We start from the raw sequence: 25760 nt of genomic DNA, 5'->3' as shown, positions 1-25760 counted from the left end.
CAGATCCAGGAGCCCGCCAGAGCCCCTGCCGGGTTCAGCCCTGCAGACCTGGGGTCTGTGGGCGCCTAGAGGTCAGCAGAGGTCAGGGTCAGGGCAGCCTGGACATCAGACCCTCTCCCTGTGATGTTTCTCAGAGCTCCTTTACCCCAGCGCCATCACTCCCAGACCCCAGGGTTGCCCAAGCCTGCATAGCTGAGGACAGTCTCCCGCTCTTTTCTCCCCAGCTTTCCTCCCCTCTTCCCCCTCTTCCCTCCCCTCCCCTTCTCCCTCTTCCCTCCCCTCTCCTCCCTCTCCTCCCCTTTCCCGGGCCTTAGCTTTCTCTTCTGTGAGATTGAGGGGAGAGGCCGCTGTGGGACTCAGAAGAGGACATGCCTGACACACATCCCAAAACGATGAAAAGGACGTCCCTCAAAAGACAACTGTTCCCTTGGCTGGGTGCGGTTACTCACACCTGTAATCCCAGCACTTTTGGAGGCCAAGGCGGGTGGATCACCTGAGGTCAGGAGTTCGAGGCTAGCCTGGCCAACATGGTGAAACCCTGTCTCTACTAAAAATACAAAACCGGGCGTGGTGGTGTAGGCCTGTAATCCCAGCTACTTGGGAGGCTAAGGCAGGAGAATCACTTGAATCTGGGAGGCAGAGGTTGTGGTGAGCTGAGATCGTGCCATTGCACTCCAACCTGGGCAACAAGAGCAAAACTCTATCTCAAAAAAAAAAAAAAAAAAAAAAGACAACTGGTCCCAACTAGTTTCCCCCAAAAGATGGCTGGTTCTGGAGAGACTTGGGGGTCAAAAAAGGGGGAAGATCCTGATTCTGCAGCTCAGAGCAGCTTCCCTTGGCCACATTCTGGAGGGGCCTCCCCACCCTTACTTGGGGGACTGAGGCCAGTGCAAAGATCCCCATGAAAGGCACTCCCCCCGCTCCTCCACCTTCCCTCCCCTCCACTGAGAAATAGGCAGACCATGCTCCAAGAGGGCTCCTCCCTCCAGCCCCCACTGTGCCCCAGGGAGACCCTCAGAGGAAGAGACCCTCAGGGAGGAGGCCCAGCCCTCCCATCCTGCAGGAAGGAAGGCCGAGGTGGAAGGGCCAATCCTGCCTGCTTCTACCACTGCCCCTATAGGAGCACTCACCTGGGGGTGGGGGTGGGGCGCATACGACTTCTTTCTGCCCTCTGAGGGGACTGTCACCACTGTCTTCTCTTTATGGCTTACGGTGGAGGAGGGATGGGGGGAAAGCAGGGCTCAGAGGGGTCAAGCCCCCAGCCCGGGGTCACACAGCAAGTTAGAAGAGCCAGGATTGGAATCCAAGCTGAAGAGACTTCCATGACCACGAGCCTAGTCACCCTACCAGCCTACGCCAGCATCCCTGTCCTGGGGCTGGTGCCAGCTGCAAGCTGTGAGTGGCACACATGGTCCACCCTCCACGCCCATCATGCTCTCTGGACATCCCAACCCCTACCTCTCCCAGGGACAGGGTGTGGAGACCCCAACCTCCCCCCTCCATCAGGAATGGACAGGCTGTTTCCCCCACCTCCTCCCAGTGCTCCTGAGCATGGCCAAGATCCAGGGATAAAGACAGCCCAAATTCATACTGGGTGCCAGCCCAAGCAAGGAACTAGGGAGGACCCAGGGCCCCTCCAGGGCTGCCTCTCAACATTCACAGAATGTTCCCCACACTCAACACCCTCCCCCAACCCCTGCAGCCTCATAAAAACACAGGCCTTCCATTGACTGTAACTGACAAATTTATTGAAGTCTTGGAAAGAGCTGATCACCCGAGAATAAATAAAAGACACAGAACATTCACAGAACCAGTAGGTAGCTCGAGATTCAGGTTTGCGGGAGTGACTTTGACTTACACACAGGCCAGCCTTTGTGTCTGGGGCACACACAGCTGCAGGTGTCTCCCAGAAACTTCTTCCCAAAGGATCTGATGGAAGAGGCAGGGCAGGCTCAGGGGAGCCCCGCCCTTCTCCAGGGGGGAGACTTCCCAGTCTGGGGCAGGCAGAGCTGGCTCCAGCAGGGAGGGCAGGCTGTTTGGCAATGGACATCTGTGGGTGCAGCCTGGACACCAAGGGCCTGGGGTGGACTGAGGAGGAGACCCTGAGGGGCTTAGAGAATTGAGCTTGGAGAGAAGGGACCCCAGGCATTTTTGCCTCCTCCACAGGGTATTCAAGAAGAATAGAAAGATCTAGAGACCTGGGGACTGGGGAAAGCTGCTCCCGGGGAAGGCGGGGCTGGAGGTAGGGAGGCCCCCCACAGTCTGGGGAGAGGAGGAGGGACAGGTGTGTCCCCGCCCCTGCGGCCTCCTGCCTGGACAGGCAAGGCCAATCTGTGACCTAAAGAGGGAGCCTCGGGGTGATGGCTCCGAGACATACGGAGCCTGGGAAGTGAAAACACGATTATGATGATTTCTCAGTTTTAGAGATGAAAGCGTTTTTTCAGCCCTCAGGCTATGCTGGGCTGGGCTGGGCCTCAGCAAGGTGACATTTCATGTCTAGAAACAGCAGCAAGTGCTCGGTTAATTGATCAATAAAGGGGAAAAATTTGCTTACAAAAAAGGCTGGCTTGCTGGGCGGCCACCTGGCGGGCCAGCCCTGTGTCAGAGGAGGGGCCAGGTAGGTCCCTCAGCCCCCAGGGAGGGAGCTGTGTGGTCAGAGCAGTGGGAGGCTCCGAAGGCACCAGCCCTCCCTTGACGCCCTGGCCCCACTTCCTCGCAACCCCCAGCATCCCCGAGCCGCCCACCCAGGGGCAGCTCCCTCGTGTCCGGTGCTGGGTGGAGCTGGGCCTGGGTCAGAACTGAGCGTGGTCCACCTCGTCCAGCCAGGAGGCGGGGCTGGCAGGGAAGTCAGGGTAACCCCCGCTGCTCCCCGTGGATAGGTCGGAACTGGGTCCGTTCCCTGCCAGCACCCTCATGGGTGGAGGCCCGCCGGGGGCTCCCGAGGGCACAAGGCCCAAGCTGGTGTCTGGGTACACCAGGCTGGAGAGGAGGGGCTGGGGGCCAGGGAGGCTCTGCGGGGCGGCGGGGGATGGGGGGACACCGTAGGGGCTGCCGGGACGCAGCTCTCGGTACTGCTCTGGGCCTGCCAGGCCTCCATGCTCCAGTGCGAAGTTGCCCAGGGTCCCCGAGGGCCGGCCCAAAGCCGGTGTGGGTTCCCCCAAGCTCCCGTAGAGGCCGTTGGCCGGGCCCATTTCCGCCAAAGAAGGCTCATCTGCAACAGAAGCAGAGGCTCAGTCAGTGTCTGCCCTCCACCTGCAGCCCCTGAGTCCCATCCCGCAAGCAGAAGCACCCCTGGGCCGAAGCAGGAGTGGCTGCCCCACGCCACATGACAGGTCAGCACACGTCCCTTCTGCTCTTGGAATGCGTGGCTGCCCCTGCCCCTCCACTGCCCTCACCCCTGAGTCAGCCCAGGTGTCTCAGGCCTGGTGGGATCAGTCAGGAACAGCCCAGCCTGGGCCCAGGCTTTCAGGACCAGCCCCACAGCAGCCTAGGGAGGGGGCGCAGGTACCACCACACACATTTTGCAGACAAGGAAATTTAGTTCCAGAGAGGCTGAGTGAGTAGCCCAGGTCACAAGGAAGCGCAGAAAAGAGTGTCTTGCCCACACTCTGAGGATGGGCGTCAACGGTGGGGACGCAACATCCCCGGTGCTGGAGAATCAGATAAATAATCCGGGCCCCACAGAAAGGTATGGCACCTTCTCTCCCTGACCCCAGGTAGTCCCTTCGCGGCCCTCCCTAACTCCAAACAGCTGGGACTTTGACTCAGTCTCTCCCAAAATGCGCTGCCCATTCTCCTAAAAATCACTGCAAGGGCTAGGAGCCAGAGAGACGGTCCGGACACGCCCACCACCTCACCAGAGAAAGCCCAGTAGGGGCCCAGCTTGGGGACAGGTCGGGCCACAGGGATTGTGTCCCAACCAGGGGAAAAGCAGTGGTCCGGAGTGGCCAACCAGGGCGGGGAGGGTGCTGGAGATCAGGTTCTTAAGTGAAATGTTTTTGAAAGTACAACTTAAGGAGCCCCCTAATCCCATGGGAAATTCAGATCCGCAGGCCCCCTGCGACCCCTCTGAGGCGCGCTCGTCCCTCCCCGAGCTCCGCGATCCCCCCGCCTACCGGGGAAGGAGACCTCGGCGTCGCTGTCCTGCCCCTCCTGAACGCTGTCCTTATCCGACTTGGAGCCGCCGCGAGAGCGCTTCATGTTGCGGAAATACTGTCCCCAGCGCTGCCGGCCGGCGTCCTTCTTCAGCCGCTTCTCCTTGGCCCGGCGGTTCTGGAACCAAACCTGGGGGCGGGGCGGAGTGAGCGCCCGCCCGGCTCTGCGGGGGTCCCCAAGGCCGCGGGCGGGAGGGGAGCGGGGGCGAGCGCTGACCTGCACCACGCGCATGTCCAGGCCCGTCTCGGACGAGAGTTGCTCGCGCACGTGGCGCGCCGGCTTGGGCGAGGTGTTGTAGGCGCTCTTCAGCGTCTCCAGCTGCTTGGCGGTGATGGTCGTGCGCGGCCGCTTGGCCGTGGCCTCGGCCTCTGCGCGGCGGGCGAGCGGTGAGACGCGGCGGCCCCTCTGGCCCCAGCCGGACCCCCAGCGCTCCCCACCCCGGCCGGCGCAGGGACATCGGGGCCCCAGGTGCCCACTCCCAGCCCGCCCCCACGAGCTTCTCAGAACGCGCGGGCGCTGGGAGCGATTGGCGAAAACGGGCGGCACCCAGGCCGGGGTGGAGGGGGCGCCGGCGGAGGGTGGGTTCTGCTGCGGCGGGTGGGGGCGGCGTCTTCCCTAAAATCACGCCACCCTCCGTGGCGCCCCGGACTTCAGCCTTGGCCACCCTCCTCCAAGTACCCTGCTTTCCTCACGGGCTCCCCTTTATTCTAAGGGTGTGGGTATGGCCCAGTCTTCGCCGCCAAGAATTTAGGGCAATAATTCCGACCAGGGGTGAAAAGTCGCACACTTCGGACCGAACGAAGCGGCTCGAGGCGTGGGTCTCTCCCTGACTCCGCCGCTCCGGGTCTCGGCTTCCTTCTGCCCGCACCGCCCTAGCCCAGTCCCCCTTAGTGAGCGCTTGGGGTGAGCATTTCCCCTGGACCTGGCCTCAGCCCCAGTTTTTCAGACCAGAAAAGGTGGGAGCGTCGTCCCCTCGGCTGACCTCGCTGCTTGGCAGTTTCGTAGTCCGCCTTACACACGAGCCGGCTGTCCTCCATGAGGTAGAACTCGTCACCCGTGGCCAGCTGCCGCTTGCACACGACGCAGGCAAAGCAGTGCAGGTGGTACACGAAGTCCTGGGCGCGGCGCACCACCTGCGTGGGCGGGATGCCCAGCTGGCACGCGGCGCACTTGGTCCCGAAGCGCCTGCAGGACGCATAGGGCCCGGCTCAGAGCGGCAGGGCGAGGCTCATTTCGCCCGGAGCGGGTCAGAGAGCAGGAAGCGGGTGCTTGGGGAGGCGGCCCCGGAGGAAGGCTCTGTCTGGTCCTGCAGGTTGGTCGCCAGCCTGGCCTCCGGGGCAGGGCTGCCCACTCCCACTGAGAAGGGAACCTCAACCTCAGGAAGACCTTGGGGAGCCCGGCCGCCACTGACTGCAGGACCCATGCTGGATCTGGGAAGGTGAATCCGGAGGGAGAGGACCCATCTGGGGCCGGTCCCTCACACCCCACAGCTGGAGCCATGAAGGCCACTGGGCCGGAGCCCCTGGGTCCCGAGCATTAGGGATAAAAACACCACCAATTTCAGAGGGACTAAGTCCAATAGAATTCTACAAACTTGGGCATATCTTCTCTAATGACTGCTTCTGTGATTTAGGAAATAAATTGTTTTTTCCAAATAATACTTGCTGATGTCCCAGCCAGGCCCAGCCACCCAGGGAGCACCCATGGAGAGGACCCATCCTTAGTTTGGCCAGGCTGCAGGGTGCCCTGCCTGGGTGACAGGAGGGGGCCAGGATTGTGAGAGATGCGGGCTTCGAGGGCCTGGCCTCGGTGATTGGAGGAGAGGAGTCCCTGGGGCAGGCGTGCCCTCTGCTCCTACACTGAGGCCCTGGGGTGGCGGGACTGCAGGCCGCCTTTCCCTGGGGCGGGCGTGCCCTCCGCTCCCACAGGGAGGTGAGGCTTCCGGACTCACTTGAAAAAGTCATCCTTGCAGTAAACATTCTCCCCTCGGCTGAAGCAGCGCTCCGCCAGTGGCGTGTGGCAGTCGCTGCATTTGAGGCACTTGCTGTGCCAGTGGCGGTCCAGAGCCTTGAGGATGAATCGGTCCAGGATGTGCTGGTCACAGCCGGCGCACAGCGGAATCTCTGTGGGCACGAGGAAGCTCTGGGTCACCTCCTAGACCAGGAGGCAGTGAGGCCACCTTCCCACCCCAACGCGAGTCAGCCTCCCCTCCAGCCCGCAGGACTCAGGGCTGCTGAGGGGCTCTCCTTTCCCTGCAGACCCTCTTCCCCAGCCAGCTTAAGTGGCCCCGCAAGTTCCGGGAGTGCATAGGCATCTCATCCTATGGCAGGAACTAAGGGGAAACTGGCATCGGTCTAAAAATGTGTGTGTGAGAGCAGGAAAGCGGCCCAAGCCATTTCACGAAGCTGAATACTCAGTTACAAAATGTTGCCAGTGCCAAGAAGGGTGCATGTGGAGCTCAAATGAAAACCCCACCCCAGGTCTGCTGTCTGAGCAAGGCAGGAAACATAGGGAAACGGGTCTTCACCATCACCCGCAGCTGGGGCACCCCACTGGGGTCTGCTTCATATTAAGCGTCTTGACCACTCTTTCTAGGGACTCCTCGAAAATGTAGCTGCCGCGCCTGGTGGCCCTGTCTGCAGGCCTCTGGGGTAAGTATCAATGCCTTTCTCATCATTGGGCGGCCGCAGAAGTACTTATGAGTGGACTGGATAAGCTGATCCACTGCCTTTGTGTCAGGCACGGGTGCCCCCAGCACCATCAGAGTTACTCAAACGTCCGGCTTCCCGCTGCTTCTGCCCACCACACTCCACTTCGGGACTGCAGGCCCCCTGGAGGAACCACGCTGGGGAGGTCCAAAGGTGCCCTGTGGGAGCCTGGAGTCTGTGAGTGGCTTTTCCAGGTGTCAAGGGCTGAGGACTCCCTCTTCACTTAGAAAAAGTCTCTGGAAGACGGGAGTGCCCGCTGAAGGGACCGGGACCTACTGCCATATTGCACCCGCCTCTCTGGCTGTGGACCCCGCCGGCTCCAGCCCCTCTCCCAGTGGGTGAGATACACCGGGAAGGTGCTCCCTCGGCCTCTGGCGGAAAAAACTGGGCTCTGCCTCCCCCCTGCAGTGGCGGGAAACCGGCGAAGAATGCGTCCCGCATCCGGCAAAACCGCAGTTCTGGGTGCGGAGCATGAAGGACCCTCTGCGCGCCCAGGGTCCCCATCGCGGGCAGCGATCGCAGGGCGGTTAGGACCCGGCATAGAGCGGGTCGGCCGGACAGGCCCACACAGCGCGGATTCAGCACCGCGGACCGGACAGCGCCTCGGCCGCAACGCGCCGCCGGAGCCCGCGTCGGGCAAAAGCCGCCCCAGCCCACCCCGCGCCGCGCCCGCGACCCCAGTCTTACGCTGCATGGTGACTCCAGCCCCGGCGGGGTCTCCTGCTGCCAGGGATGGCGGGGTCGGCGGAGCCTGGACGCCAGCCTGCCCGCTCCGGCCAGCTCTCCGGAGCGCCGGGCGCGCAGCCCTCCTCCCTCCCTCCCTCTCTCCGCCTCCCAGCCCCCGCGGTCAACCCCTCCCAGGAACCGTCGAAAATAAATAAATAAATAAATAACTAGGGAACCGCGAGCCCCCACAACCTGGATGGAACCCCCTCTTCCCGCCGGTCGGTGCCTCCCACTCCCCACTGGCTCAGGGGCCTCCTTCCCCATCCTGCGGCTCCAGCTGGCCCGGGAGTCGAAGAGAACTGCCCAGGTTCTCTAAGAACCAAAGTGCTGGAAGCTAGAGTATTTCCAGCAGGAAATTGGGGGCCTCGGAGAAGCGAGGCTTTTTCCTACAGACGGGCCCTGACCGGGGATAAACCGAGCAGGTGTCTGTGGGCGCAGACGCTGAAACCTGACTTCGGGGAGACCGACGGTCGGAGTTCAGCTAGACCTTGGCCCCTGCATCTGTCTCTGTTCCGCTGGAACGTGGAAACAGTCCGGGTGGGGCGGCCCTCTTGGGGACCCTCTGGTCCCGTGGTCACAGCCCTGCCACAGCTCCCTGCACCTCGTCAAGCCCAGGAGGCCGGCTCAGGGCTGCAGAGGTCTCCTAAGACCACCCCGGACCCCCGAGAGCTCCCTGGCCTGAGCAGTGTGGTGCCACAACCTCACTCACTCCCTGACAACCCAGCCCAGGGGCGCCGAAACAAATTCAGGCTGAGGCGTCCAGGCGCGGACGTTCCAGGTCCTCGCACCCACTCCCGCCCAGGTCCTCTAGCTCCTGCCAGCCTCCGCGGCCAGGCCCGGAAAGGCCCGAGGAACTCCGGGTCTCCCCGGTGCAGCCGATCTGCCCGGGCACCCACCTCGGCGCAGGTCCGCCCTCCGCGCCAGCAGCGCTAGCAGCAGGTCGCCGCCCGCAGACTCCCGGGCCGGGCCCAGCTCCCCGCGCGCCTCCATGGGTCCCGCCGCCCGGCGTCGCCACTCTCCGGTCCCGAACTTTCTTGGGCCCGGCAACACCACCCCGCAGTGGTCCCGAACCGGCGTCCAAGCGACTCCCGGTGCTGCTGGGTGCTGCGCCCGCGGGCCGCCCTGGGGCCCGGAGCCTCTGGCCGAGCGGAGGGCGGAGCGGCTGGGGGGCGGGGCCGTGGTGCGGGGCGGGGCCGGGGGTCGCGGAGACCAGCCCGGGGTGACTGCGGACTCTGCGCGCCTTTGCGCCGGGACCTGCGGTGCCCAGAGGCCGCCCCGCGTGCCCGGCCCGAGGGCGGGCACCAGTAGGGGAGGGCTCAGGTCAGAGCTGCCCGCCAGCGTTCGTCCCGGCCCCGCAGCTTCCTGCGCAGGAGCGGGCCGAGGGCAGAGGCCTGGGCTGGAGTACACGCCAGGAGGGCTAAGGTTCCCGGGAGAGGGGTCGAGAAGGCAGCCGGGTCCTCCCGCCGCTGAGGTTTGGCCTCGGGAGCCGCAGATGGTCGGCAGGAGCTCAACCCGAAACGCAGAAGGGGTGAGTGTGGCGCCGAAGACTGCGTACGGAAACCGCAAGGTGCGGGACGATCCCAGATGCTAACGGGCTTCTGGGCTCCACCCCTGGAACTGCGGCCCCGGACTGGGCTCAGGGAGGAAGGGCAATCCTTGAGTGAGAACAGGCTGTGTCCTGGACACGCAGCCAAGACCTCGGGCGGTGGGGGGCTGAGCTGGGGAAGCCCCAGGTCACACCTTCCATTTCCAGCCCCTAGCCTCTGGCTCCATGGGAACAGGGTCCCTTACCTGGTATTCCAGCCCCTTGCCCCAGTCCACACAGGTGAGCTCTCCAGAACTCATGCTGTCCTTGCAGGCAGAGGGATGCACCCACCACTGCCCAGAGGGCCCTGGGCCAGCACCAGCCCTGGGCAGCCACCCGGGGAAGAGCACAGCAGTGGGCGGCCCTGGGCAGCACAGGACATGGCAAAGGCAGGGGGCCCTGGCAGCGCACAGAAACACCCAGGAAGGGTTGGGGGACTAGGGGCTGATGCCATCCTCCAGGTCCCTCTCCCTGTGGGTTTCACAGTAATACTCTGTCCACTCTGTCCATGGCTTCTGGACTGTGAGCTTTAAGGGCCCAGGCTCACAAGGATGTGCCAAAGAAACCACAGTCCCTCCTTTCCAGCTCCCAGCAGGTCCAATGTGTCCGTTTTGAGCAGTGGCCCATGCAGCCCTCTTTCTGCCCCTTCCCTTTGCACGGCACTTGTTATCCGAGAAGGGCCAGGGCAAGGACATGCGGGCGCAAAGCTGAGTGTGTGCGGGCTGTGCTGGGTGCAGGTGGCTGAGTGTCAGCTGCTGCTGAAGGGAGCAGGGGCCGTGTGTGGCTGGACGAGGGAAGGGGCGGCAGCAGGTCAAGGAGGCAGCCCACTCTGCTGGCATCTGGCCAGCCCTCCAACAATGCCTCCATTATTTCCCAGCATCCGTGGTGATGGAATGGCCCTTGGAGAGGGTGGTTCAGGCGGGAGACCCAGCCTTGGGTCCCCTGCTGTGGGGTCCAGAGGCCTGGGCAGGGCTGTTTGCAAGAGCTGAGGGGCACTGGTCACCGGGAGAACTTGGCACCCCTTGCTCAGCCCCATCGCCCCCCAGATGTGCCTGCGATGCCCCTTTTTCTCTGGGGGCCTCCACTCCAACCGCTGTCCCTCACTCTTGCAGGCCAGCGTCAGGCCCTCCCCGCCACCCTGGGATCTGGAAACTCACTCTCTGCACTGTTCCCATCTCTGTGTCCCGCCTGCAGAGCGGCGGGACTTTCTTTGCCTGGCCGCTGGCCCTGCACGCACCCACTTCCTCGCGTCTCTGCCGGTTTCTGTCCTCGGTGTCCTGCTGGGGCTTACCCCAAGTCCCGCCCAAGGTGCAGACGGCGGCGTTCCCAGGCCTCTCTCGGTCGCGCTCGAGCGCCGTTTCCAGCAGCATCGCGGCCACCAGGCCGAGTGGCGCGAGCCGCGCTCCTCGAAGGTCGGCGTCCCCTGGAGGGGTCGGGGCTCCCAAGTCCCGCCGCGTGGTGCGGAGCAGGGAGCCCGGGAGCCACTGGGCCGGGCGCTGTCCGCGGTGCTGAAGGAGGCGCCCGTTGCCCGCCCCGCCCGCGCGCCCGCCCACCTCCCGGGGCCCCTCTCGCCGCCCCGGTCCCCACCCCCGCCTCTGTCCCCCTCCCCGGTGCTCGGGCGGGCAGCGTCGGGCGCGCCTCCCTCCCTGGCTGGGTTGGGCCGCTCTCGGGGCAGCCTCCGCCCTCGCCCCCCTGAGACCCAGGGTGGCCGCGCCCGCTCCTCCCTAAGCTCCGGGCCCCGCTGAGGCGCTGGGATTCGCCGAGATTCGCAGCAAACGGGTCGTCCAGCCGCGGGGCAGGAGGCTGCTGACCCTACCCTTCTGGCGTGCAGCCTCTGGAAAGCAGTGCGCAGGCCGTGCCCCAGGGCAGCCCCTTGTCTGATCACCTCCAGCCCAGGGCTCACTGGGGCACTCTCCCGCAGGTGTTTTGCTGGTCGAGTAACTTGTCACTCTTAACCTCCTTGAACTCAACCTCCAACTTCTGGGAGGAGCTCAGCCCGCACCCCTCAGGCTGCCAGGAGGAGGGGCACCTGCAGCCCCCCCTAACAAAAGCACTGCTCACGACTGAAGACCTTGGGCAAAGGCAGGGCCTGAAGGAATTGCCCAGCACACACCCAGGCTGGCGTCTGCTTCGTGCCTGCCGAGGGGCTGAGTTCCTGCCAGCCTCTGCACAGCCTGGCCAGGGAGGTGCCAACAGGACTCCTCCAAAGCCACAGACCAGGCTATTGGAGACCACTGCCCCGCCCCCACCGGCACAACAAAAGTGGGGGTGGGGCAGAAGAAAACAAGGGGTCAAGGGCACCCCACAGAGCACCACAAACTCAGCCTTAGCGGGACACTCAAACCCAGGAAGCAGAAGGGTGGCCGCTGACACAGGCTAGGTTCCTCTGAGGTGCCCTCAGGCTGGGCTGCCGCGCGTGCACTTTGAAGTGTGTCGTTTACGTGCATCCAGCTGCCCTTTAATCTGTGTAAAATCAAGGGTCTTGTCCTGTGACAGTCTCCCCCAGATCAGCTCCAGGGAGATGCTCTATCACTGATTTCCATCTATCACTTTCCATCTGACCCTTGGGCTGTCTCCTTCGACAGAATAAATTGTAGGATTTCAGATGTCCAGTCCGTGAACAGAAAGAGGGTCCGTTCCGCCCCCACCGCCTCTACCACAACTCCCATTGGTAGCGCTGGTTCACATTTCAAAAGAATCACCATTTTTTCAAATCTCAGATTTCTTTATTAAAATGTGCACATCATAGTTTATTTAAATACAAAATGTTCGCTTTCCTTGTGGGTAAGAAATTTCACTGACATTTCCATGTCGATTTGCTTCTTTTTAATAAAAATCCTTCCATTGAAAATAAATAAGCATTTAAATTACTGAACTATTATATTCATTAGTCTCAATACCTCTTAAAATACTTAAGACTTCAGAAAATAGACTCTAAACGTTGCCTAAAGGCGGCATCCAGCTCTGAACAGGCCACACGAGGTGTCTGGGCACGGCATTACAACCCGAGGCCACCTCCACAATGGCCCAGCCCCACCACTGACACTCTGCTGAAAATCCTGCCCCTCAGCAGGACGCAAGCTTGTCCCCCAAATAGTGGTGACCTCGAACTGCAATATGAGGATGAAGCCTGCAGCCAACCCTGCCCTCCACAAGGGTTTCTGGAAAGGCTGAAGCTGGAGACGTTACGGTAAACCACACCACCATCCCAGGTCACCCCAGGCCACCCCAGCTGAATATATTCAACACTAGCCAAGAGGCAAAAGTTTAGTTTAAAAGGTTCAAAGGCAAATACACTGAAACCCATGTGTAAACCTGCCTGGTTTTCAAACTGAAAGAGAAACACTCTGGTTTCTTCAATAACCCAGGTCTGTACTGGATGAAGCAATGAAGGCAAGGTCACGGCTGCTAAAGCACAGAGGGATTAAAAAGTGTGAAACCAGAAGCAGCTCTCGAGTGAGAGACGTGAAGCAGGAGGCTGAGGCACCAGACACCTCTCCCACCACACACCCCTCCCAGCAGACACCTCTGCCACCAGCTGCAGGGCCCTGCGCAGCGTTCTCAGCCCAGCCATTCTGTGACAGTTGTTTAAGGAATCAGCTGTTGACTTTTTTTCTTAAGCGGCAACAATCACATCAATATTACAGGGGTCTTATGAATACATCCATGTGATCAACTCGTTAGTAAACACAGGAGTACACAACATAAAGTAGGCAAAGCGGAAAAAATACTTACAACTGTCAAAGTCTCTCTCACACACACACACACGGGCACACAAACACATGAGAGTCTATTTTAGCCAAATCAAATTTTGCCTGTGAGACACACCAATAGCCACAAAGAATCTCAATATAAATGTTCCCAGAAATAGTGTATTTGTTTAAATCTTCAGAGGCAATTGACCACTAAATGTTTTGGGTTTAAAAACAATGTTTAAAATTATGAAATGGTAAAAGAAATCATGACCAAAGCTTGGGAGATCAGGGCCTGGGTGGAGACCCTTCCCAAAACAGCTTCAGGCAAAGAAGCCTGGTGGTGCAGGCCCCTGCCACCTCCGCCCCTCCACGGGCCCAGAGTGAGATGCTTGAGTGTGTGGCAGGCGCCTCTCGTGCTGGGTGACGAGCAGACAACACAGGGGGCTTTGGAAGTCTCCCTGGGGCCTGTGCTCCCAAGGGCAGACCGCTGTCCTCCCCACCCCCCCAACAGAGGGGCCTCTGCTCTGAGCACTGCCCACTGATCCCAGAGCTGCCCTCCAGGGACCAGCGGCCAAATGGCCCCCATTTACCTGCCTCTCTCTTGTCACCAGATAGACAAAGGCACGGCCTCTGAGGGTTAAATGAGCCGCCATCCTTCCAACCCCCAAGTCCACTGCCCGAGGCCTCTGGGGGTTATTTTCTGAAATGCAGCACAGCCACAGAATTCCGTGGCTTCTCCCCCGTTGAATTCCCCACATCTGGCGTGAAACACCGAGAGCCCTCCGGAGCCTGCCCTAGGGAAGCAGCCACAAGCACAGGATAGTCCCTGGAGCTCTGCCCTGTCCCCGCCTGACTAAAGGAAAACACTTGGCAGCCTGGGGCAGGGGGCACGGGGGAAGCGGAGGGGGGCGAGGGGAGCGGAGGGTGCAGGGGGTGCTGCGGGGGGGGGGGGGGGGGGCGGGGGCGGGGGGGGGGTACGGGCGAGGTTCTTCTCCAAATACAAAAAGAAGGCCTTGCAGGATGAGGCAGAGTCGAGGAAACGACATAAAAGTGTGTGGGGAACACTATTTGGCCTGGACTCCCCACCCTCTTTTTTAGATCTAGAAGAGTAAAAATACCGAAGTCTTTTTGCTGTAGGACCTGCAAAAGGAGCATGAACAGACTTGAGTATGCCAGGAATGCAAATATCCCCACAAAATTACCCCGTGTTCTTCCCTTGTTAGAAGAGCGTTTGTAAAACCAGGACTTGGAAGCCAAAAGGTGCCATCCGACGTGAAAGCAGGCCCACATGTTTATAAAATCCCTGATCATAAATGTTAAAGCTGCAGGTGGCACAGGGCAGGGCTGCCTCCGAGGGAGCTTCCGCCATGGCTGGCAGCGCCCGGGCACTCACACGGCCGGGTGGTGGTGCTTGACCTTCCACCGCCTGGACCTCACCCGGAAGAAGAAGTACATCACCATGAGGAACAGGGACGAGGCCACATACAGCACGACACAGAGACTCATGTCCAGGCTGGAGAAGTCAACCCCGAGGAAGGGTGCAGCGCCCCCCACCTCCTTGTGGGCCCCGGGCCCATCCAGATTCTGGAGTTTCACGTCCAAGCTGTGGTGCAAGCTGTCTGGAAGGGCAGGCCTGGGGCCCAGGGCACTGGGTGGACGGACGCTCTGGGCGTCTCGGTCTCCATGGGGCATCTCTGGGGGGGTGAGTCTTTTCTCCTCTTCCTCACCCCTGGCCAGGGTTCCTCCTTCACCGGAATCCGCCTGGTCTGCAGAATACGTGTTTAAGAGGTTGTCGCGGTTGTAGTGCTGCTTCAGGAATGTGAGCACGTGGCCTTCATCCCAGCTGGCCAGGCCCTTAATTTCCTCATGGCAGGCTGGGCAGAGGTCCGGAGTGGGCCACTGAAGCTTTGGAAACCTGGGATCCTCACTCAGATGGCCTAGGAAGGAAAGGAAGCGGGAGAGCCCGAGGTAAGGGGGCTTTGTGGAGCCACGTGCAGCGTGAGGCAACCGGACTCCCACTCCCACCCACCACGGGCCTCCGCTGCCCCGGCCCAGGGTCCTGCCAGGCCTCCCTCCCTGCCCTTCCCACCACCCTTCCCTTGCAGTGCGGCCCAGGTAACATCCTGCTTCTGCAGGCCCCTGCGCATGTGTTCCCCTCTGCCGGTTCCCATGCCTGCAAGTAAGGGGACGCTACAAGCTCAGCCTCCGCCACTTCCCAGACCGCACCTGTCCCAAACCACCCAGCACTCTGCTTCCAAAACGGAGCATGCAGCTCTCACCTCGAGGCCTTTGTCCACACAGTGCTGCCTGTGTGCCCCTCCCCTCACTGCTTCCCCTCTGCCCTTTCCCGAGGGTGCACCTGAGGAACACTACCCACAGTGCCCCGGCCACCTGGGCTCTATGGACAGTGGGCCTCAGGTGCACCTTCGGGAAAGGGCAGCGGGGCAGCAATGAATTTCCACTGCACTTCAGATACAGTGGCTCTTTCCAGACTACAAATCCCTTCAAGATCTCCAAAACTCGTTTCCAAAGTGACACCTGCTCACTCCCGGGCCCAACAGGCATCCGTCACGCAGAAGCCGTGGCAGACGGCGCCTCCCAACTCTCGGAGCCCCTGCGAGCCGACTTGCTGACGCCCGGCCACCCTCAGAGAGCTTCCAGAAGTGAACATAAACGCAACCACGTTTGTCTGGGGGAGTTCACACCTGCCTGAAATCAAGAGATGCTCTACTCGGGCCAGTCACTGACTGCCTATCCTGCTAACCGGTGCCAGGTGTTGCACACGAAGCCAGAGGGGACAAGCACAGACCAGCGGCGCTTGGTCAGAAGCTGCCAGAGCCTCAAAGCACTGTCAAGTAAGGCGCAAGTCCTGGGCAGAAGACCCTGGGCAGATCTCCGAGGGGCCTCCCAGGAGCCTGGGTCTCGAAGCACAGGCTGGAGGTGGGACTGGGTGGGGTGGGAATCTCGGGAGGGACAGTCACACTGGGCTGTAAGGCCCCTTTCTGCTGCAGCCTCATGACTAGAGTGGTGGGGGCACATGCAGGCTGGGGCCACAGGTAACAGCAGGGGCTCCAGGTCCAGGCAGGCCTGGTGAGGGTCCTGGTCCTACTGCCTCAGCGCCGATGGCTCGGGGAAAGCACACGGAGCTCCATGGGCAGCGGCGATGCAGAGGCTGCCAGAGTGGAGAGGCGGAGGAGCTGTGCTGACCGAGGGAACAAATCCCACAGACACGCGGTGCCTTCGCCATATGACCCCGGCCCCGGCAGTCAGGCTCAGGCCAAAGAAAAACCAATTTCTTTAGTGCTTCAGCTGTAATATGTTTTTCTAATACAGTGGATTAAATAAAAACCAATAGTTTAGTGGCATTTTCTATTCATCTCTATTAAGATTTATTTCTCAGTGGAATTATTTTTAAGCCTAATTTTAATCTGCCACTGATTTAGGAACAGTTTGAAGTACTTGACTCTGAGAAAATACATGTGCTCTATTTAATCATTTTTTTTTAACAAAACCACTTTGAGAGGTTTGGTTTATGTTTGGACAACAAATTCTCATACTACTAAAATTCCTCATCAAAAATTAATCACGTTCCAAGCTTTCCAGAGTCAAAAACATCCTCAGAGTCTAACGGGCACCAGTGGGCACTGACGGGGGCAGAAAGAGCCACACCCATTTCCACAAGGGTCCAAGAGCCCCCCCGAGTGAGAGAACCATCTAGAAAGCCAGGGACAGAAGCAGCCTGGGAAAGGCTGTGGCTCTGGCAGCTCCCAGCCACCCAAGTCCTGATCCCATCAGCACAGTGGGTGGCACGAGGCCGCAAAGCTCAGGGACAAGCCCCACCGCAGCCGTGCCATCCGTGCTGTCCCAGGACCAGGGCCTCCCTCCGCCCGTGCTGAGCCCCCTACGCCCAGGGGCTTCTCACCTGCCAGGCGGCCGTTCACCACATTATGCTTCTTCCAAAGCCAGAGGATGGCTTGGTCTGGGGTTTTCACCGAGTCCATGGATTCTTTAGCCATTTCCTCAAAGTGCTCACCACATTCCTTACACCCAAAGAAGGTGTGAATGTATTTCCTCATCGTCTGCAGCACAGCCTGGGGGTCGTCTTCAAAGCCTGCAGGGGAAGAAACACCGCTGACAAGGGCAGATGCTGACAAGGGCAGGTGCGTGGGGATCACCTGACCCCACGCCTGTCCAGAGAGCCTTGGGGGAAACTGCTCCTGACGTGTCGGGAAGCCACCTCATGTCTCCCTGGGGCCTCAGGCTGTGGGCACAGACCAGGACTCAGCACCTGCCAGGATGTCCAACGTGCCCACGGGTGCCGCAGTGTCTGGAGACACGACGACCATGGACAGCCCAGAGGGTGGACGTGCCAGGATGAGCCACAGACTCGGCCGCCAGGGCCCCAAGGAGCCTTTCCAGGAGCACCTCGCACCTCCCACCAGGCTTCCGGCCGTCTGTGCCAGAACGCCCGCAGTGCCAAGCAATGGTTCTTCCCCGGGATTTGCCAGCTGGGTGCAGTCTCTCTTGCCCTACAAGTAACTCCCAGAGGCTGGTGCCAAGGCAATGACACTACTCATTCTAAATCTGTGGCTGTCGTGTTTGAAAGCCCTGCAGGACACCAGCCCAAGTGGGGACACGGCCTTAGGAAGTGACTCTAGGCTGCTGCCAGCCACGGGCGTGAGGATGTGGAGCGGGTGGGCAGGCACAGGGACGGGTGTACCCACAAGCCAGAGTCTGTGCCACCAAACGTTAAAAACAGCCGTGGACAGGCCGGGGTGCCTGCGCAGATGCTGTGAATGAACGCGCATCTCAGGAAAGCAAAGCCCCGCCCGCAGGCGGCAGGAAGTGGCCAGCACCGCACCCAAGGGGAACCCCTAAGAAAACCAAGGGGGCAGCACAGGGCAGGGCTCGGCAGTCCCCGTTCAGACGACCGACACGGGAGCTTGAATGCACAGACAGGAGACCCATGAGATTAAAACAGATTACATGTCAGCATTAAAGAAAGACACGCTTTCGCGAATGAATCCGTCTTCATGGACAGCAGGCCCTGGGGGAGCTTCCCGCACACGCGAAGGCCTGACGCTTGTTGTGGCTCCCTGCAAAGCACAGCTGCGTGCAGGCCCAGATCTCAGCGTCCTGGTCCATCCTTAATCCTGACACTTCTTGTTTATTTCACCCAGAGAAGGTGAGAGTAGAGCAGACCACCTCCTCCTTGGCCGTGAGTGTGTCCACAGGCAGCGGGGCGGTGTCTCAGGCCGGCCCCGTGACCTGGCCCGTCTGCCCTGCTCTCCTGCCGGGAGGGCTCCACGGACATCTGCCTTGCATCTCCACGTAATCCCCCTCCCTCTTCCCCACATCACCGCAAGCATGGGGCCACCCTAATCTTTAAAGTGGACAAGAACCATAAACCTCTACCTGTGGGGGGATTAGAGGCCTTCGCAGGCATTTTACTAGATGGGGCTTAAACATACAGTAAAGAGAAGAAAAACCTTCCAAGACTTAATCCTGTGGTCGCCACTGACCCAATTCTCTTGGCAGGAGGCTACTCCTGGAGGCTGCTTCCAATATGCTGATGGGAGGAAGGAGCGCTGAGGGTCTTGTCAGCGGTATGCTTTGCCATCACGCTGCTCTTACAATTCCACTACACTAGGCCCGGTGCTAGCATAGTTCACAATCAAATACCCTGGTCATTCCACTTCTTCCCTCAGCCAACACTGTACCCACACTGCCTTCAAGGAGCCGTTCCTCATGCCCACATGTGCCCGTGTGATGAGAGCAGACGGAAAGGGGGACGGCGTGTCGGCTCAGGCCTGCGTGTGCCCGTGTGATCAGGGCAGATGGAAAGGGGGATGGCATGTCAGCTCATCTCCTCACCAGAACTTCCCATGTGTAAACGTGAGGTTTCCTAACTCAGCCTCGTGTTTCAGAGACAGTTATTTTATTTTATTTTTTTTTGAGACAGTCTTGCTTTTGCCCAGGCTGGAGTGCAGTGGCATGATCTCGGCTCACTGCAACCTCCAGTGCTGGGATTACAGGTGTGAACCTTGTGCATGGCCCAGAATCAGGTTTACATGGTCTGGCTGGGCGTTAGATCAGGCAGTGTGGATGCTCTGATTTCCATTTGTTTGGACGGCTCCCAGCATTTCTCCCCAAAACATACTACTCTTTTTTTCTGTATCATTATGAAAAGGATTTGAGGTTAAAACCCACCCTCTCCCCCAACCAGACCCTCGAGAAGCAGTAATCCAATGTCACCTTGAGGAGGGCCAAAACAGTAGATTTTCAGATGGCCACTACAGTGCCCCCATCCCAGGACACTCTCTCGCAATGTGACTTTGCTGCTTCTCCCATTAACAGGTGGGATCTATTTATCCCACTATGAATTTAGGCTGGATCAACAGGATATGGCAGAAGTAATACTATGTGACTCCACACTGAGGCCTCTCAGGGGGTCCTGCCTGAACCTGGTGCTACTTGCGGGGGAAACCACATTCAGCAGTACGAGGCATTCCAAGGTCCCCTGGACTGACCAGTTGCCACCCGATGAAGGCAGACACGCAGGTGAGCCCAAGCAGCAACTCACAGAAGAACCACCTGGCCGAGCCCAGTCTAAATTGCTGACCCACAGCATGATAAGCAAACACAGCGGTGGCTGCTTTAAGCCCTAGCATTTTAGGTTAGTTTGTTATGTAGTAAAAAAATAACTGTAAAAGAATTTGAGAATTTTACTGGAAAGAGTATTGAACTGTGTGAGTCAAGACTCCACTTCGGCTTTAAAGTAAACATTAATGAACCTGAATCACTGCTTCAACTGAGAGGCACACACACATCAAAATTCAGAGGGAATAAAAAATCCAATACATACTTTAGTGTTCTGTAAAGGACAGAAAATTTCATTTTATCTATTTCCTAGTAATTGAAAATTATTAAATCCAACTTCAAAGTTTTATAGGTTTTAACCCCTTGCGGTGGGCAGCCTCCGTGACGGTCCCCAGAGATCACGCCACCTATACTCACCCCTCCTGTAATGTCCACCCCTTGCGAGTGGCCTGGGCCTGGTGACTAATGAGCAGCATCTGACAGAGGTGACAGAGTGTCATCCTCGGATGGGCACCCTCTCACTGGCTCGCTGATGAGGCTTGCTGCTATGATGTGAGCTGCCCCACGGAGAGGCCCTAAGCGTGGTCTGCAGTCAACAGCCAGCACGGAGCTCAGGGCCTTAGGCAAGCCGCATGCAAGGAGGTGTGCCCTGCTCTCTGCCCCGTGAGGGTTCTGGGAATCCACTCTCCCTAGGTGGGTCTCGGGTGACACCCCCCCAGGCCCCGCTGACACTCCGATTGCAGCCTGACCAATCCTGAAGAAGAGGACCCAGACAAGGCCATGCCCGACCCTCAGAAACTGTGAGCTCATCACCATGGGAAGCTCCGGCTGCTAAATTTCGGGGTGATTTGTTATGCAACAGCTGATAATGAAAACACCTCTCCAAATAGATTTCACTTATTCTGTCTTTTTAAAGCAAAAAACAGGGAGTTTACACTGCAGGAAAATTCCCAGCCAGCATTCCCTTTCTTCTCCATGGTTTATTTCCTGCAGGTTAGCCACGCACATCCTTGTGAGTTCTGACAAGGGGAACTCGTGCCCCCGCAGCCACAGCCCTGGCTGGGTAAGCTGCCTGTGGGCAGAGTCTGAAGTGCAGTTGCCCTGCCTTGGTGCCCTGGAGACACGCTGCCTCACATACAGCAGTACGCACCTTCGCACACACCGGCTGGGTTAACGTGTTAGGCAGTCCATCGGCCCCTCCGGCCTGTACAGGGACAGCTTACCTGTGCCAACCAGGGCGTCTGGGTGGGTTGAGGCTTCAACAGTCAAAGTGTGGAACAGTTTCCAGAGAGAACACGGGTAACCCCTCAACTCAGCTCGGCTTCCCTGACATCCAACCCACTTTATGTGATTAGTAAGGAATATTCCAGAAATCTGGGGGAAAAAAAAACCCAAAGAATAAAAGATAATTGTTGAAATTAAAAACAGTCGACAGATACCTTCTTGACTGGGGGGGTGGTTAATGGGGGTGTGGTTTACTGAAGCTGTATCAACTGTACACACAAGATCTGTGCCTCCTACCTTCCTACCGTACGCAAATTCAAATTCAATAAAATAAACGAGGAAATGGTCTCCTTTACTAAAGGAGCTCTCAAGCCACTCTGAAGAGAAGGGAGAGTTCTTCTGTACACTGATAAACCAGTAATGTTAAGCATTAAAAAGTATTCACCTTTTCTTTTAAATTAGAATTAGTTGTAAGGACAGTATTAAGAGAAAAAGCAACTAACAACATAAAAAAGCTCAACCATCAAATAATTCTCAGCCAGAAGAAACAAGGTGTATTCACTTTGGAGAAGCAATGGGGTGGCCATCGGAGCGGGTGACTGCTGGCCTGGGAGGGCTGTGAGCCCTGGGCAGATTCCATTCGGTTTGGTTTTCTGTCTCATCAACCTTTCCCTCCCTAAGGACTCCTGAGCTCAGGACGCGCGCTCAAGGGAGATGTCATACGTCACAGTCACGTGAGAGGGTGCGCCCACGACCCTGAGCTCAGAGTGGAGTCAAGGTGGAAGACAGACTCAGGCAAGAAGCCCAGCACCGTCTGCTTCTCAGCTGCAGCCAGCGAATGACAAAGCTGGCAAAGTCACAGCACGATAAGTGCACCTTATAGAATTCCCAAAAGACCTGCTGTGTGTCACTGACCACGCTGGCCACGGGGGGGTCGGACAAGCACATGGTGGGTTTACTGCCCGTGACTAAATGCTCTGGGGGCCATAGAGAAGCTGCTGATCTGGACTAAGGAGGGAACAGCAAGACGGAGTGCCAGGACCTCTCGGGGTGCTGGTCCCCTGAGTGAAGACTGGCACCTGCTGGCAGCTGGTCTTGGGGAAAGCTCTGGCAGGACTGCCCACACTTACTGAATACATCATTTTTCATTAGACTGGCTTACTACAAACTTAAAAAGCCCAAGTACTACATTGCTTGAGAAAACCCCATTTTGTCCAAAGGACAGGTGGTCACAGTGCACTTTTGGTGAGCTGTCCTCAAACTGAAGCCCCAGCATGACGCTGCCAAGGCAGACACGAGGCCGTAGCCATGACGCCGTCATGGAGACAGTAAGTCGCCGCTCCCCTTCCTCACAGTGGAGCCTGGGCCCTGAGCAGGGAGACGCACCAGCTAAGGGCAAGGGAAGGAGGGCGCAGCATGGCTGGCAAGGGTTCTGGGGCTCACCCGCATCTTGTTGTTGACCAGGTCAAGCACAGCGTTGTAGGGGATCCTGTCCAGGGGAAGGCTGGCCAGCCACTCCTGCAGCGTCTCCAACAGCTTCCTGACTGGCGGTCGTCCAGGGAACAGCTGCACGAGGAAGGAGCCACTGGAGAGCTAGAGACCCAACCCAGGCCCGCCCCCACCGCCAGGCGCAGCACCTCCGAGGCAAGTAACTCCATCTGCGGAGGGGCTGAACCTAGGACGGGGCCTCTCAGAACTCGCGTTTCTCTGATGGGAGGTAGGAAACCTGAGGGGCTGTGGGGCAGGCGTCCAGCCAGCGCCTCTCCCCAGGACAGCCTGCGCCCATGGCCATGCCTTTCTCCAGCCCATGCCTGCAGCTCACCCACCTGTGCCCACGGCCTCACTCCCTCCAGATGACAGGCAAGGTCACGGTGTGTGACTCATCATGGAACTGGCGGGGGCTTGCTGATTTATTCTGCCTTCCTCACGAGGAGCTGCGCTGACCCCACCTGCCTGCCCACTGGGCTTCCCCTCCGTCATCGCTGACTGTGTGAAGGGCGTGCAGCAGTGCACAGGTGCCGGCAGCCGGGGCTAACTGCCTGTGGCCTCGTGTGGGCCGTGAGGCTGGCTGACATCAACACAGCTTAGGGAGGCATCTGGCTGAGAAGATCCCAGGGCTCTGTCTTTTTAGGAGGAACTCTGATCAGCTGCTGCACCACAAACCGTGCAAAACGCAGGCTGCCGAAAGAGCTCCGAAAACCCGAGTTGAAATCTCACGAGTGGCAATGCCAGACCAGAAACGCTGGCCACCCAAAGAGCTCCTCCAACCCGAGCTGAAGCTCATGGTGGTGATGCCAGACCAGAAACGCCGGCATCTTTAGCTCAGTCCAATATATTACTCTCCCACGTAGGTGAAAAAGTACGATTAATTTACCAGTATCAAATTTATTTTGGACATCCAACTAAACTTCAGAAAAATATTAAGAATAACTTACAGCTGGGCGCAGTGGCTCAGCCTGTAATCTCAGCACTTTGGGAGGCTGAGACGGGCGGATCATGAGGTCAGGAGATCGAGACCATCCTGGCTAAAATGGTGAAACCCCGTCTCTACTAAAAATACAAAAAAATTAGCTGGGCGTGGTGGTGGGTGCCTGTAGTCCCAGCTACTTGGGAGGCTGAGGCAGGAGAACGGCGTGAACCCGAGAGGTGGAGCTTGCAGTGAGCCGAGATCGCACCACCGCACTCCAGCCTGGGCGACTGAGCAAGACTGTCTCAACAAAAAAAAAAAAGAAAAAAAAAAAAGAATAACTTATTTATATCCTGGCCTAAGGAGTTACCTAGAGCACAAGTGTAAAAGCTCCAGGTCTAACTAGACTAAGGGGGAAGACAGAGAAGCAGGGAGAGGACAGCAGGTCTGCCTCGCGACAGCTGTGCGACTCCAGCGAATTAGCTGGCCGGCAGCCATCACCACTAAGAGCCACACTGTCCTCCGCTAATATGATGGACAGATTAGCAGGACACTTTCTTAAAGGAAACGAGGCCAGCTAGAGATTTCTGAACTCTGGATGGCACCGTGGGGTAAAAACCTGCCGAGGCAGGGTTCGTGCATCCATCTGAGGTGCCTCTGTCCCTTCAAGGTTTCCTGTACTTTTCACAAATCACATTGTAAGTAAACTCCATCCAAAGTGCTGAGTATAAATTATTCTATCACTAGCATCTTATTTTTCGCAAGAGAAATGGTTTAAGCCTAAGCCTCCTGGTCATTTAGACAGTAAGAAGTAACTGAGCTCACGGAGTTACACCTGGCCACCTCCTTGGCGGGTCCTCTTCAGCCTGACCCTGGGCACAGCCAGGCCTGAGCTCTGTTGGGCTGCATCTCTGCCCGCTCCTGGCAATCCCCTCAGTGGTTTCAGACACCACATCTGTGCTTGTGATGGTGCTGAGTGTGAAGCCCCCAGGGCCCCTCCCTGAACCTGGCTGGCAGAGCAGGTGCACACCCCACCCGGATCTGCACGGCCCCTGCCTTTCCCTCTCCCCTCAAGCCCCTGTGCACCACTCCTCTGAGAGCCAGCTGAGGTGTGTGCCTCCGTTCCCTCCTCCGTCTCCTCTCCAGGAAGCCAGAGCCGGGCTTTTCCAACAGGTGCTTGGCTCATGGCCCCGCCTCTCTCCACATCCACCGCCCCAGCCCCAGTGCGGGGAACAGCATGGGACGCAGGAGGCACTCGGGAAACGGGTGGAATGAGTTGGGGCGCAGGCCTGAGCGGACAAAGCAAGGTGGAGAGCACCTCAGTGGAGACGGTGGAACCCCTGCAGGGTCCGATGGCCCCCAGGGCCCACTCTGTGCAGGGCCAAATTCCCACACGCAGCCCAGACCAGAACCGTCCCAAACCTTAGCCAAGACAGTCACAAAGTCCTTGAGTGTCTTCAGCTCTGCTCCAGCCAGGGACTTGTGGGCTGCCAGCTCCACCCGCAGGAGGTAGTGTAGCCCTGATTCCAGGTCCGCCGTGTACAGCTTGGACCTACGACGGGACATGGCAGAGTCAGGGAATGCCCAACCTTTCCCTCCACAGCACCTCTCCCTGGCCTGGCTCCTCCCCACGGACTCCCGGGACCCCTGGGAGGGCTCCTGAGCAGCCCTCCGCGGCTGGGGTGGGTTTCTGAGTGAGCCCGCCCAGCAAGCACGCAGCCTTCGGCCTAACCGCGCTGTCCCCAGGGGGCTTCAGTTCAAAATGAATACTTACTTGTCAAATTCTCTCCAAACCACGACTTCTGAATTTTCTTCTTTGTTTGGCTTTTCAGGCAAGGAAAGCGATTTTTTCCTCACATCCGGCAATGACTTCAGGTAAGAGGAAAAGAAGGCCCGCAGAGGCTTCCCGCTGTGAGAAAGGGGAGGGCAAAGGTGAGAAGAGCCTCCTTTATAAAATCCTGAAGCAGGAGCCCCCGGCATTCAGGAAAGCTCTGGGCCACCCCATCCATCCTTCAGGCATGTACTGGGGACTGGGGGTCAGTGGGGACAGCCGACACCCTGCCTGGGCCCTGGCTGAGCCTCCACCTGGGGATAAGAGGAGACACCAAATCCACAGATTTATAACCAGTTCCACTTGTCATAAGCACTAGGACTCATTTATGTTTGTGGGGAACTTAAGGCATTTTGTAAAGCTGGGTTGAGCATCTGCCAAGATCAGCTTTATTCTGACTGCGATTTCCAACATGCCTAAGAGCCTTCACCGACGCGCCCACAACCTGCCAGCCCTGAGTGGGGCATCTGGAAGTCGGGGCCTGAGGTGGACGTCAGCCCCTCCCTCAAGTCAGGCCCCTGAGCTCCCTGCGTGCCCGCCCTGTGTGGACAGGGTGGAGCTGAGCCCTGCGTGCCCGCCCTGTGCGGACAAGGTGGAGCTGAGCCCCCTGTGTGCCCTCCCTGTGTGGACAGGGTGGAGCTGAGCCCCCTGTGTGCCCACCCTGTGTGGACAGGGTGGAGCTGAGCCCCCTGTGTGCCCGCCCTGTGTGGACAGGGTGGAGCTGAGCCCTGCGTGCCTGCCCTGTGTGGGCAGGGTGGAGCTGAGCCCCGCATGCCCTCCCTGTGTGGACAGGGTGGAGCTGAGCCCCCTGCGTGCCCGCCCCGTGTGG

At 58.9% G+C, this 25760-nt stretch overlaps 2 protein-coding genes across 4 annotated transcripts in view; both read right to left on the bottom strand.

Annotated features, from left to right (window-relative positions):
- Positions 1–1726: 1726 nt before the first annotated feature.
- On the bottom strand, positions 1727–10655 carry LHX3 (LIM homeobox 3). 3 transcript variants are annotated; one of them, XM_023227723.1, is made up of 6 exons: positions 10466–10655; positions 6107–6278; positions 5138–5340; positions 4372–4523; positions 4116–4284; positions 1727–3211 (listed from the first exon to the last, which is right to left on the bottom strand). In XM_023227723.1, the coding sequence occupies exons 1-6, from the start codon at positions 10542–10544 to the stop codon at positions 2793–2795; spliced, it is 1194 nt and encodes a 397-aa protein (XP_023083491.1). In that variant the 5' UTR covers positions 10545–10655; the 3' UTR covers positions 1727–2792. The 3 variants fall into 3 exon arrangements, with proteins under 3 accessions (XP_023083491.1, XP_023083490.1, XP_023083492.1); XM_023227722.2 differs by lacking the exon at positions 10466–10655 and adding an exon at positions 8486–8723; XM_023227724.1 differs by lacking the exon at positions 10466–10655 and adding an exon at positions 7551–7557 and having other exon boundaries at positions 2695–3211.
- A 1223-nt stretch (positions 10656–11878) lies between these two features.
- The window catches only part of QSOX2 (quiescin sulfhydryl oxidase 2), a 45684-nt gene continuing 31802 nt past the window's right edge, over positions 11879–25760 (bottom strand). The window contains exons 7-12 of the mRNA XM_023227643.1: positions 24875–25009; positions 24523–24652; positions 22137–22259; positions 20693–20843; positions 16792–16980; positions 11879–14806 (exon numbers count right to left, since the gene is read on the bottom strand). Of these exons, the coding sequence (XP_023083411.1) occupies positions 14259–14806; positions 16792–16980; positions 20693–20843; positions 22137–22259; positions 24523–24652; positions 24875–25009 (1276 nt within the window). The 3' untranslated portion in view covers positions 11879–14258. The remainder of the gene's footprint in view (positions 14807–16791; positions 16981–20692; positions 20844–22136; positions 22260–24522; positions 24653–24874; positions 25010–25760) is intronic.

Source organism: Piliocolobus tephrosceles, chromosome 14, assembly GCF_002776525.5.
Source record: "Piliocolobus tephrosceles isolate RC106 chromosome 14, ASM277652v3, whole genome shotgun sequence".
NCBI lineage: Eukaryota > Metazoa > Chordata > Mammalia > Primates > Cercopithecidae > Piliocolobus > Piliocolobus tephrosceles.
The sequence above is the reverse complement of the archived record's forward strand: the minus strand, read 5'-3'. Positions and strand labels throughout refer to the sequence as shown.